Genomic DNA, 14510 nt, shown 5'->3' on the forward strand with positions numbered 1-14510 from the left:
TTTGAAAATTCTCAGATGTTATTTTTATAGTCATAACCTTTTTAGCCTTAGAACTGCTACATTCAAAGATTTATTTGCAGAACAGAGCCGTATGCACATAAAAGGGGAACAGTGCCTTACCTGTCAGGCTTACTGTCTGCAGGTGGACCTCCTGAGGGGCCAAAGCGGTTGTATGGTGTGGAGGGGGCACTGGACACCCCAGATGACCTGCCGGGATATGTACCTGCGTAGCCATTGCTAAAGGACAGAAAAAGAGAATTTAATTCAAAGTTCAACCATATATAACCAATTTAATTCGTAGGATTCTTTGTCCTGAAGTTTACTCTTAACAGCATAAAGCTAAAGTCTCGATTTATCCAAGAGAACTAATGGCCATATGTTCCATTCACTTCATTAATCACACTTATCATCAGCTAGTACACACAGCCAAAGAGGGTGGGGGGAGGGGGGTGAAGCTCTGATTCCAAATGATGTCATTTATTTTCTCCATCAGGACCGCAACAGACCCTCTCTCAGAATAGGCCAATGTGAAGTCTCACTCGACTGCCCAAACAGCCAAGGACACACGCACACAGGTGCTCTGCTAAATCAAGCTTTCACATGAGTGAGAAAATAAACTCTTCTCCCCAAATAAAGCTGCTTGCCAGTTCAGATCACTAGCTGCAGATGTACACGATATGACATTGTATTGGAAGATATGATTCAAGACATGTAGGGGGTTTGTTTCTCTATGCAACCCCACATCTTTATTAAAAGAGGTCAATGACACGCTGTCATTCGCTCCCTACACTTGTCTCAATGTTTGAGTCTGTTGTGATTCATTACACATATTATTGGAGTAAGAACTCAGAGCTGGGAATGAATCCTCACTTAATACCAATGAAACAAACAGACACTGTTTGAAATTCCAAAGTGTTCCAGCACCTAATAACATAAAGAGCCATCACACTTTAAAGTGTTGTGAATTGTTTTCGACTTGCCAAATGAAAACCTGCTCTGTATAATTTTATGGCTGTAAATTAAATTAAATTAAATTGTGTTGTCTTCATTAATATTTCACTTGTTTTTGTAATTGATTACAAATATTAAAAAATATATCAATATATAAAATGGGTTAAATATGGCACACCTTACTGATTTTAAAACTTTAAACACCATGTAAACATCAAGAGATGAACAAGAAAAGATGCCATGAAGTATTTAGGAAATGACACAAGCCAGACTTGAACCCACATGACCTTTACCTTTGAAACTTTGCACAAAACTTGCTTTGTTTCCAACTTGTTCCCTTACCTGCCACATGAACTGCATGAGGTGTTTGAGTATCTAACATCTGACAGACTGCACAGAAGAGACAGAACATGAAAAGAAGTTAGTAATCTATACATGAATTACAGAAGGATTAGTCTGACTGACAACGGGGACAGAAAAAGAGGACAGAGGGGCAAGTGCAGCCGAGAGACAAGTACAGTGACAATACAGACAGAAAGTGAATCAAAGCAGTATCTGTTTATTAATTTAAATATTAAATTCCTTGTTAAATAGCCAGCAAGGACAGCAATGCAATTTTCACCTCTACAAGCCCACCAATAATAATAATAATAATACTAATAATATATCAGTGGTATTAAATCCACTATGATAGATTAGCAATTTTAGCATGTAAAAAGATAAAATACAAGGCTAGTTTTGAAAGGTCATCAATGGAGAAAGATTCTTTTTTTGGTGTAGTTACAACACCTACCAGCAAACTTGACCATGATAACCAATAAAATCTTCACCCCTTGCTTGCCATTGCTAGTCCATGGCAGGTAAGTCAGGTGTGTCATCAATGGTTGCCCAGCTTTTCCAGAAGAGAAGATTTTGATGTCATGTTGACTTTAATAGCATACTGTTCCATTAGCATAAGACTGCTGTGTAATTAGGTTATTAAAAATTAAAGAGTCCACGTTTGCATAGAGCCAGCAGACTAAAAAAAGTACTGTCTTTGATCCACTTTATAATCCAGATGGGTTCCTTAAGCTGCCACATTCTTAATGTCAGACAAACATGCACATGACATCGCAAAGCATTTTTTTAGCTTTATTCTCATGAAATGTGGACCCTATACAGGCATTGTTCAGGGTGAAATACAATTGCCTCTTTATATGTGACTTAATTTACAGGCTTCTCTTGGCTTTGTAGTGGTACAATGCACCAATGAAAGGCAGATGAGCTGTAAATGTCAGTAAAAGTTAGCATCCTTTAGGGAATGCACTACAGTGGCTGGTGTATTGAAAAAAAGGAGACTTTAGTTTATAAAACGATCTGTCTTTTTGCATTCCATCAAATATAAAGGAAGCAACATAAAGCCCACAGAGTATAATGATTTATCATGCTCTGATCATACTGGTATCCATTTCTTCTTTTATTGGTCTAAAGATTTGATATATAAGACAGGATAAGCCACATATTGCACATGACCATAAGTTAAGACACAGTGAGCGTAGCACTTTTTATGAGGGTGCAATTTTTGGAAGATACAGGACGTTTTACAGTGTTCTCTTGGAAGCAGATACAAAGGGATAGGGTGATGATCCACTAGGTGAGGGTCTGAACCTTTTCAGAGGTGGGCTTGATGAAACAGGCAAAACAATAAACCCTCGCCATTCACAGGAGATCCAGAGATCAAGCAAATCCCATCCCACACTTCATTCACATTAGAGGATGAAAGTTTCACAAATACTGTGGTCGTAGCATTTGTGAGACTTGAATCAGTAAAAACAGGTTTCCTAAGTTCATCTCTAAGGGATCTCATAGCTTGACTTACAGTATGTGAGAGTGAAAGTCATTCTCTGAATATGACATGCAGCTTTAAATGGCTCTATTCCAAACTCAACTGTCTACATAGGTAGCTTTTTTTCAAGACAGGAGCCCAATAGAATATGACTTGAAACATTTTATATAGGCAGCAACTCTGTTACCAGACAATTGCACACCACACAGGATGGATGGATGCATGGATGGATGGATGATAGACAGATACTGTAGAAGGATGGATGGACGGACAGACAGACAGAGACAGATAGATAGATTTTGTGACTATATTAACCCCATGGAGTACTTGAGAAGCTGCCTTAAAATCAGGCAAAATTTCCCTGCCTACTCTCAGCTGGAACAGATTTTGTGTCAGAAAAACAGAATCATTGCCTATGATCCCTAACTACGCAAGTAGCTCACTAAGATTTGGAACAGAGCCCATCTGCACATGCATGGAACTTATTCTGTGAGTGGCGAGAATCTACTGTATCTATCTGCACTACCTGCAGTGTTTGTCTGGGTCTCGAGCCTGCGGAGTGCCCACAGACACCTCGTCCAAATCCACTGGGCAAGTAGGAAGAAGTGTGGAAGAGAGCAGAGGAAGGACAGGGGACAGGGGGTCTTCGCTTGGGGAGGTGGAGGTTGAGGAGCTGACAGAGGAACCCCGGGACGGGAGGGCCCCCAAGGACCTGACCGAAGCCCAAGAAGACAGTCTGGGTGATATCGGGGGGCCAAAATCTGGGGTAAAAGGAGGGGAGGACACTGGGGCCTTGCGTATAACCTTGATCCCAGACCTGTCCCGGAGGTTTTCCTCATTGTCTGTATCAGCGGCATTGGGAATGAAGTTGACCATGCACTTTAAAGGCAAACACAAGCTAGAAGCTTCATCTACTGTTGATGGCATCCAGCTACGAACAACAAAATAACAGCAAAAGATCTAGTAAATGATGGTGAACACCATGATATGTTGGGAGACATTTATGTTAGTCAAGTCAGGGAAGAGATAGCATCAGAAAATGGATAAGGATCTACAATCTGGTTTCTAGCTCTAAGACTCTACACCCTGAAATACTATTCCGCTGAAATACCTTTCAGATTCCTGTCTAGAGAGCTCTGTTTTCTGAAGCTCCTCATCCTTTTCTTCCTCTTCCTCCTCTCTGTGACGAAAAGGAGGGATTGAGGGTTGGAAGGAGGGATGAGCAAAGAAAGGACAGGAAGAACAAATGAAAGGAGAGGACAAGAACAAGAACCTTCACCACATGCTCTGATGGCAAACAATATGACACAGGTAATCACAACACAAAACTTTTAGGAAAAGTCATGTTATGTTACTTGGTCAAACTCCGTGTCACTTCAGCACAATATGCAGAAAACCACTGTGAAGGATACTGCCTTCAAAGCACTATCGGAATAATCATAAATATTAATTTCCTAGACCAGGGGTAGGCAAGGTCAGTCCTGCAGAGTTTAGCTCCAACCCTGAAAAAAACCCTCACCTGCCTATAGCCTTAGTAATCCTTAAGACATTGGTGCTGTCTCAAATGGCACACTTCAAGTGCACTTGTGGTCTTGCACACTTACAATGGGCGCCTCGTGTGCGTTTCTGTTAAGTCCATGTTAAGTCCTGTTAAGTCCATAGGGTGTCCCATTTGTCATTTTAGCTTTCAGAATGGTGTTAGAGAGCACCCATTTTGAGGCCGATGTGCGCCCTCGATGCGCACTGAGGTGAGCTCTGTGGCAGACCTCTACCTAATAGTCAAATTGGCATTACGTCATGAAAGTGTGGACTCGGAGGAAGATGCCAGGGTTTAGGGTGTGATTTGCAGGACTCTGCAGGACAGCAGCTCTCTAGGTCTGAACATGCCTACCCCTGTCCTAGAGGAAAATTGGACACACATGACCTCTCAAGTCATATTTATGACTGGGAAACCCAAGAGATAATTTTGATACTGCATTTATGACTTTGGGCCGTAAACTATAAACATGGAGGAGGAGCAAACCATTGCTGTAGTGACTGCTATGTTTTATCCATTTTTCCCACAACATCTATATTGCTTTCTCTTGTCGTCACATAACATACATAGTGTATGTTACACATAGGAAATAGCATTTATTTGACTGAAATTATGGAATCGTGATTCCAAGATGATTATCTAGATTCCACAAGTAACAATTATCAACTCTTTGTCAGTGGTGAATTTGGGTAATGTTTATATAGTTGCCAGAAAATGGGACCACAAAAATTTGTCGGATATTGACTAAATATTTTCTATCAAGTTTGGCTTTAATAAGCCTTTTCCCCAAGAAATAGGCAATAACCAACTTTGTGTCCTCTGACTGCTGATCTAATGACTTTTATGAGCTGATCTTTTTTCATCAATCAAAAGCATACAGTGAGTGCATTTACATGCACGCTCTTAAGCTGATTATGCTTAATAAGACAACAACTCCTGTGGTTATTTAAATGCATTAAACGGTTTTCATTTATCCACATAAAGTCATAAAAAAATAACATCACAACTCACAGACCAATTGGAATACTCTAAGTAGAATTTATAGTTGTTTTTGTTTTGATGTAACCTCTGGGAAATAACCAGATTTTTTGATTAAAATATGGTTTACTTGCTTTGCCAGGTTATTTATATGTAAGGTTATCAATATGTTCGTCAAATTTAATGACTCAGTTCTTTTTACTGAATCAAGCACACATAAAAAAAATGCTGCCAGACGCCACTAAAAAGATCATGAAAAGTAATTTATTTCGCAAAAATAATTTTAAATTGATCATTTGGAAATTGTAATTGTATTGAATCTTTCAAAATATTTAATTTATCACAATTCCCATTGTCAAAACAGAACAATAACTGATGGGTCACAATCCCACCAGTTTGGACCCACTGAGTAACACAACAGTCAATACAGCAAAGGATTAAGACCTTTGGGAGGAAGAGGAGAAGTCCTGTGCCTCACTGCTCAAGGGTCTCGCTCTCTCTCTCCATCTCCTAGTAGACTGGTATTTATTACTAATATGGAAAACACCGCACTTCAAAGGTCCTTCTAATTTCCTGTGGTGGGTTAGCTAACCGACGTCAGGATCAGATGACTGACTGAGATGAATTCAACTATCTGTCAACCAAACCACTCAAAGAAAAATAACCCATGAAGCACATCACTAACAGCAGATCCTGTCATCAATAATCGAAAGCACAAGCAGTCTGTTCAGCTCAACAAAAGGAGGAGAGTGACATGAGATATAAAGCGACAGTGACAGGAGTATTGCTGGGTCTCAGACATATTCTTGCGTTTCTGGCCACTATCTGACTGCAGGTACTGAGCGGCTTTCAGACAGGCACAAGTTCATAGCAACAGTTTTGCTAGTAGTTACAGTTTAAAGATGGTGCTTGTCCATAATTATTTAGTATTATGGCTGAGATAACGAACATAATATGCTATACCAGATACTAACAGATACTGGATATCAAAACATTTTAAGAAGGAACTTTCAGATATTTTACTATATTTTAATCAGTATTTTAATCAATTTTGTTTTCACCTCCCAGTAAAAACATGTAAATGTCTTTAAAACAACCTACATATACTTGAGGAGGTATAAAATAAGATCATTTTTATGAGATATATTTTTTTATCATTTAACATATGTACCATCCAAAATTTTGGGGGTCAGTACAATTTTGTAGTTTTTTGCTCACCAAGGCTGCATTTATTCAAAATTACTGTATTAGAAAAGAAAAATAAAGAAAAAATATTATTATTATTATTATTATTATTATTATTATTATTATTATTATTATTATTATTATCAGCAGCCATTACTCCAGTCTTCAGTGTCACACGACCCTTTAGAAATAATTCTAATATGCTGATCTGGTGCTTATGAAATATTTCTTATTAATACCAATGTTGAAAACAGACGTGCTGCTTACTATTTTTGTGGAAACAATTTTGTCTTTACTGTCACATTTTATTTCATTTAATGCACACTTGCAAAACAAAAATATGAATTTCTTTTATTTTCTCAACTTTTGAACATCAGTAATATAGGACATAATTACATGATACAATATATATTATACAAATTATAATTGGTAATTTCAATTTATGAACTATATATAATTTGAGGCTTAAAAACACATTCTTCTTGCAATGTCTGTATTTATATTATTGTATTATATTACATTATATTATATTATAATATATTATATTATTTTATTTTTATGCATACTTGCATTTTCTTCTTCTTACAAGGATTTTATAATGCTTAAACATCAAAGAACTTCTGATTAGATCTCTACTCTTGATTACAGGACTTACAGTCCGTTCTAATTACTCAAATGTGATGGCCAATCTAACACAGTGGTGAGTAAATTAGAATACACCCAGACTCCTCAAAATTCCACTAACAGAGAGAGGCTGAACGGGCCTGTACTCTTTCTCTCTCTCTACCGCCTTATGTGACCTTACCGTGTCCCTTCTTACGACCGGCTCGCTGGATGAGAGAAAAACCATATGAAGCTTTTTCGGTGGCTGATATACTACTGTGATTCCCAGTTTGGATATCTATGCGTTTACCTTTGTCCTTTGAAACATTCAAAGGATACGGATTAAGTTGTATTATTATAGTTTACAACAAAATATACAAGGACAAGATCGAGCACCTCATGCTGTGCTACAGCCCTGAGAAGTATGCATGGCTCAAACCTTCATATTTCAGTAACTTCCTATTTCTTCTCAGCCTTACAGGTTCCCACCACCTCCCTTGTGTACATATGATTAATATGAATGTCTGTACACTAGCAAGTGCTCTCTGTCTCTCCCTCGGAGCATTATTAAATTCTCCATCTTCTTTTGGGACTTAAAAACTCTCATGTCAAAAGTAACGTGATAGAACACCCAATATAAAACTGTTTCCTGTTCTTTAAAAATCAGTACATCCTGAACAACACATAGTGTTTTATGGCTGAAAATGAATACATGTGGTCAGGGGAGGGTAAAATATGGCTTAGTGTAAGGAGTTTCACTTTCACTTTTTCATAGATGTCGCAAGAGAGCAATTGAAAATGTCATATCATTAAGTTTAACATTTTTAGAATCTGTATATTGTTTAGTTGTCCAGTAAAAATATCTACACATACAAGATAAATCTACTTCAGATGCAAAATTATCTAGTAGATACTTTATTTGTCAACCGTTTAAAATAGTCTAAATAATTAAACTGTCTAAATAAATAAATACACTGTTTAAACAAACAAACAAATAAAAACTTTAAAATGTAAACATTTTATTTATATTGTGTGTATATACTATTTGAAAAAATAATTACACACAAAGTTGCTTCTCAAGTAAATGCATATAATCTTATGTATCATATTTGACTGGCTATTTAAAATAACTTATTCGAAGAAATTAAAAACTTTGATAAGTAATAAAAATAATACTTATTCCACAGTACATAAATAAATGTAATATAAACACAATATAAATTATTCAAGTCAACTTCTATCTCTCTTTTTCTCTCTTCTCACCTTTCGCTGATATCGTCTATCCTCTGGCCATTGAGGGGCAGGATGTTGGGCGTGTGGCTGTGACAGGGGGAAGAAGGAGCAGAGGTGTGGCCTTTCCCATTTTGGAGTGAATGTCTTCGGCTGCGGCGACGTTCCAAACCCCGCCTCTCAGGTGTGGCTCCTACACTGGCCCGACGCCGACTTTTGTGTCCGGATGGAGGAGGCTGAGTTTCATCATCACCGTCTTCATGACGTAGGGTTGACTATGAATAAACACAGCAAACAGCAAATACTGCATCTTTATTAAGGTTTTATATATCAAGTATTACTTTTGGTTCATACAATTCTTCATACATTTTAGTTTTGGTGCAAAAAAAAAAAAAGTTGAATTGAAAAGCAAACTGAGCACATGCTAACCTCATAGATGTTGAACTGTTCCACTAGGTCCAAATCTGTGCCCTTCCTGTTGATGTGTCTCTGGGCCAAAGCCTCCATGCCCTGCTCCTCCAGACTGTCAACCACATCATAGAACGTGTCCTGGTCAGGAAGACCAGCTAATGTCTGCAGGAATACCACAGATACATGAGAATAAAAGTACTAATGTAACTTTATATATAACCCCATGTGACTGAGAGTGAGCAAAAAGAGTGGCATTTTTGAAACATAATACTGTACTGGTACCTTGTTGATAAGGGTCATGGCATAAACCAACAGCTCAGTGTCCATTCCATCTTTTTCATCCAAGATTTCCATGGCATTAGACCAGGGCTTACAGTCTGTATACACATAAACAGAAGGGTCAATGAGGGTCAGTATTAATTTTTTAAGGTAAAATTTATGCAGATATATACAAATATCATTAATCATTCATTTATAAATATCACCACATGGCATTTTATTGTAATAAAAAAAAAGAAATTTAAGGAATTATTAGTTTTGAAACAGTAATGACATATGATATAATTTCCTGTTTCATGTTTTTTTTTTTTTGTATTATGTTTTGTTTTCAAAAAAAGTTTTGTTTTTAAACTTTGTATTGTGAGCACTTCTTTCAGTATGTTTATTTGCCTCTTTATGATGAATCGCTTCTTGTATTCCTCAGTTGTAAGTCGCTTTGGATAAAAGTGTCTGCTAAATGAATACATGTAAATGTAACATGTTTTGTTTTGTTTTGGCGTTGTGTTTTGTGTTTTGTTTTGGTGTGTTTTGTTTTGCTTTGTTGCGATGTGTTTTGTTTTTTTGAGTCTTGTGCCACGTGGCTTTGATTTGCCAGACAAAAGCTGTCTTAAAAAAAGAAATAAAAAACTAATTGGAGATGTATTGAAACAAATTCATTGAATTCAAAGGAACTGTGGTTTAATAAACTTCTAACGGTATTTGAAGTAAATCAGTTGAAATATGGCTGATTCAGCAAGAAATGAGCAGCATTAGTTTGAGAAGAAAATGTCTGATATGTAGATTAATAGCAGGAGACGTTCTGCTTCATCTGCCTGCCTGTCTGTCTCTCAATGGGAGACCAGAGACAGTGTTCTCTCTTCTTATGTAACAGTATTAAACTTTCATTCTAGCTGTCCTATCTTAGTAGCTCTGGTCCTATCAACATTTTATTTTATTTTTTTTCATTCCATTAATCTTGATTTACTCTGCAGGCTATCAAATTTTGTTCACTGCCAATGCAGGGGCCAATAATATGAGCAATTTTGTTAAATATATCTTAAAAAGCTTCAAGAACAATTTGTTAACTGTCATCTCCTCTTGTTGCTTTCTCTCTTCTAGGTAACCAAACCTCATCAGAGAAGAGAGTTTCTCTCTATCATTTCAGTCCCCCACACACACAGTAACATCCATAGCTCAGCTTGGACTCAAATACAGAGACTGAGAGTTGAAAATGGATTTCCAGAGACACTGCGACAACTTTGCAAGAGTATTTCACATTTCATAAGCGTGTATGTGTTTGTTTTTGTAATGTGTATATATTACCTTGCTTGGTGTCCACAGTGTTGATGGCCTGGATGAGGAGAGGTGCGTTGGTCTCGGTGTATTCCACAAAAACCAGCAGCAGCTTCAGAGCAGTTTTAACAACCAACCGGAACTGCACACATGTACACACAAAGAAACACTATTCAATCTCTATATAACAGCAAAACACTAATCATAACATTTGCCCTTACATCCAATAATATGTTATTTTGCAGCTCACACATGATCTTGCACTGTCTAGACTAAATTGACTGAATATTTAAAGAGTGTAAATGGCCAGAGAATATCTTGACACATTTTCCTGAATGGGGTACCATGGAGGATATTGATAACAGCTTCTGACACATGACAGCACACTGACAGGAGAAGGAGCTACTTTAAATGTCCTGTGTTAAAAGTAGCCTGTGTTGTAAGCCTTTTTTCCTGTCTGTTCTCTATTCTCCTGGATTTGTAGTCCCCTTAGACATCTTAGTTTTCGATATAATACTGTATTTTGTGAAACTTTATGCCCATTATGTAAACCAGTATAATTTTCTATAAACATCAATTAAATAGTGGTGCCACTGAAACAAAACAAAACAAAACAAAACAAAACCAAACACATTTAGTCATGTTTATTTTTCTTACCCCACAATAATTATTTATTTATTTATTCATACATTTATTCATTCATTTGTTTATTTATATGTGCTTTAAGCATACAGTAAATCTAACACAATTTTGTGAGGTTAATGCTAAAAATTAAAATAACTTGTTAAAGGGTTAAAAATTTACTCAATTTGTTATATATTTTCTAAAAAAAGAGGCTTTATTAGTGTATACAGTTTTTCTTGTAATCTTGTAATTATCTAAGTTCAGATATTGTTATAGGAAAACAAAATTACAGATTTAAAAATGATTTTAAAAATATATTTTTGCTTTTGCAAAATTATACATGATTACTTAAATGCATTAGACATGACAATATTGAGACACTGTATTTCCCTGATAAGGAAACTGTCAAAAAGAGAAGAACCGCGGAAATCCAACAGACCAAAAAAAAAAAAAAAAAAAAGGTTCAAGCATGTGACCGTGTATATGGAGTGGAGAAAGGGAGGAGAAACGAGAAACAGATCTGTGTTTAATAAAGTAAGAGCTGCTCTTTCAAACCATACTGCATCTTTCATACTGTATGTGCCATATAAAAGAAAGAGAGAGAAGAAGAAATGCATTTAAACATGGCTGCATTCAGCACAGAGCTGCATAATAATATCTGCTGATGTGGTGATCAAAAAACATCCATTCACATCTGACCTCTAACACACACACACACGCACACACACGCACACACACGCACACACACACACACACACACACACACACACACACACACACACACACACACACACACACACATCCATGTGTCCTCATCATATGTGCTCATATTGCCACTAGAGGGCTGGAAAGGACTGAGAGAGGAAATCAGATCAGAACATTTGAAATAGTGCAAAACCGTGCCACACTCTGTGTGCTGGCACACCTGGAAGCTGCCCTGCTGAGTTAAAGCATGCTTTACAAACATTGGCTTAAAAGAACATAAATACAGGGAAAAAACAGGAAAGTCAGTCATGAACACTGCGTGCAAAACTACGCCACCCTATGAGTATTGTTCAAGTTGGCACACCTGGAGGCTGCCCTAACTTAAAACATTTGCAAACATTGGCAAAAAGAACATGAATACAAGAAACAGTACCTTTCGGGCCTTATTGAATTCATTACCTCTGAACAAAATAATAGAGCTGGATATTCAAAGCAAGAGTTTCTCATTTACTTTTGCTTTAAGACTAGATTTTAAAACCATTGTATTAACATTACATTGAAGTGCATAGGCCCAGCGACACGCAAAATTATACCCATGACATAGGCTGAATAAAACTGAACAGTCTGTCAAAATTGTGTTATTTGCATTTTATTTTTATATGAAATGTATTCATATAATTCATGCTATTATATACATCAAGCATTTTAAGTAAGGACGCACCAATATGATTGAAATTCTGGCCGGTACCAATAAGCCAATTATTTTCAAGTGAGCTTTTGGAGTGAAACACCAAAAACTAAAATCAGCTGTTTTACTGTACAAGTGAATTTAGGCACCACAACATGATAATCTGTGTGAAAAATGCATATTCCTTTTGAGGTTTGCTTAAAAAATGACATTTAATGGTGTTATTAAATGATTAATGTTTTTACATTAACTTTAAGTTAGAACAATTAAATATTTAATTTCAGCTGATATATGTATCAACCCTTGCTGATAAAACAAACAAACAAACAAACAAAACATTGAAAATAACTGATAACCAATATGGTACCGATATATCATGTATCACTTGACCCACTAGGAAGCAGGAAAAATCACAAAGTGAAATACACACACTCATTGATACTTTTCATAGTGAAATATATTTTACCTTTGATCCGACCAGTGTGTAAAGCCACTGTACAGTTTCATTGTGTCTGATAAGCCCATTCATTCCATCCACATACAGCATGATTTGTCCAAGAGCTAAAAGAGAGAAGGAGAGAGAAATATATAAATATATTTACATCCCAGCAGTTTGACAAGCATGACAAGTCTGACAACCCCACTACCAAAACTCTTCAATATTCAAGTATTTTGTTATAGCTTGGATTCCAGTGTTCAAACCCCTATAAAAATACAGATAAAAAATCTAAAAACAATATTAAATTATCTTTCAATCATTTTTTTAAATAAAATAATAATGTAATATTATTTTAATAAAATAACTTTTTTATTGAAATTAAAAAAAGTTGAATTATTGCTCTGACTGTCTTGAAGGATTGTTTTCCATGTTTTATTCATTTGTTGCAATAGGTAATAGGTTATAGGTAACAGGTTTTGTAAGTAATTTTTTATAATTTATGGATTTGGCCAACACATTAAACCATATTGCATTCAAGACATTTTATCAGCTCAAGCATTCCTTGGGAATTGAACCCATGACCTTGCTGTTGGTAGTGCCATGTTATAATGTTTGAGCCACAGGGACACAATACATAGAGCACTGCTTTGAAGCCAAGTTAATCAATTACATCTACTGGATTAGAATTAAAACTGTATTTCATTACAAAATGATAAATTCATGCGTGTTAGCATGGGATTTGAACCCAGGAGCATGCATTCAACCTCTGGCCCACCTCACCATTGGATAGTCCTTTTATTGCACAAGAAAATTTAGAAAGTATAAGTTCTTAAAGGTTTTAGCATTTAATATTCCTTAAGCAAAACTGTGTGCTTTAAAGATGATTGATTTTCACTTATACGCAACAATGAAGCAAAATTGTCTTGTTCCACTGATGTGCATGAGCATGTGTGTGTGTGTGTGTTTGCATGTGCATAGCAGTGATACAGCAGTGTGGTCAGTGTTTCCACTGTCTTCATAAAACATCATTGGCTCTCCTTAGCAACTCAGGGGAGGTCTTCTGGCGAGGGAAGTGTCATGAAAGAGCCTGAACCATAAAGAAACTGCTTCACACACCAATGAACCCTCACATATGTGTCCAAAGTTTAAAGCAATCAGAGTACAAACGGATAGTCCTCTATATGTGAAGAGCAGGATTTCGCTCTGATCAAAGAGAAGAGTGTCAATGAGATCCATCTGGAGCTGTCTGAATCACATCTCTGCTGCAAAGAGTTATTGTATCATACACACACACACACACACTAACTCACATGCTCCCTGGAAGATATAAGCTGTAACAGGTGAACCGTTCTCAAATAAACAACTGAACTGTTACACTTTGAGACTTCACACAAACACACCAACACAAAACCACATTTATAGGTTAATGCATTCAAGTTGCATTAAATCACAACATAAGAGTTCTGGAATTAAATAATGATGGTGGAAGCAAGCATCACCAAGCAAGCCTACTTTAACTGTTGATCATCATTTTCCCAGACAAACTTGAGTGTTTGTATAGTTTTACACTAAACACGTTTACATTTTGCAACATGATGAAAACCCCAATGTAGACATTTGCTGTTAATGCTACTAAATTAATGTCACTTCATTTAAGAATTAATGAATTAATAACTTTATGGGGTGACAGGTTTAATAAAAAACATAGCATTTATGCTCTTCTTTTCATTACACTAGCACAAAAACTGCTTTCTGTCTTGGTCAAGTGACATTACCCATGCAT

At 36.4% G+C, this 14510-nt stretch overlaps 1 protein-coding gene across 5 annotated transcripts in view; it reads right to left on the bottom strand.

Moving 5' to 3' along the window:
• Positions 1-14510, bottom strand: part of fhod3b (formin homology 2 domain containing 3b) — a 167888-nt gene that overhangs the window by 23435 nt on the left and 129943 nt on the right. The window contains exons 6-14 of one of the 5 annotated variants that reach the window (XM_042740797.1): positions 12755-12849; positions 10302-10413; positions 9003-9097; positions 8739-8882; positions 8343-8584; positions 3888-3956; positions 3303-3707; positions 1294-1341; positions 121-237 (exon numbers count right to left, since the gene is read on the bottom strand). In XM_042740797.1, coding sequence (XP_042596731.1) covers positions 121-237; positions 1294-1341; positions 3303-3707; positions 3888-3956; positions 8343-8584; positions 8739-8882; positions 9003-9097; positions 10302-10413; positions 12755-12849 — 1327 coding nt within the window. The remainder of the gene's footprint in view (positions 1-120; positions 238-1293; positions 1342-3302; positions 3708-3887; positions 3957-8342; positions 8585-8738; positions 8883-9002; positions 9098-10301; positions 10414-12754; positions 12850-14510) is intronic. The other 4 variants (XM_042740798.1, XM_042740800.1, XM_042740799.1 and 1 more) reach the window with 4 other exon arrangements.

Source organism: Cyprinus carpio, chromosome B16 (genome assembly GCF_018340385.1).
Source record: "Cyprinus carpio isolate SPL01 chromosome B16, ASM1834038v1, whole genome shotgun sequence".
Lineage (NCBI taxonomy): Eukaryota > Metazoa > Chordata > Actinopteri > Cypriniformes > Cyprinidae > Cyprinus > Cyprinus carpio.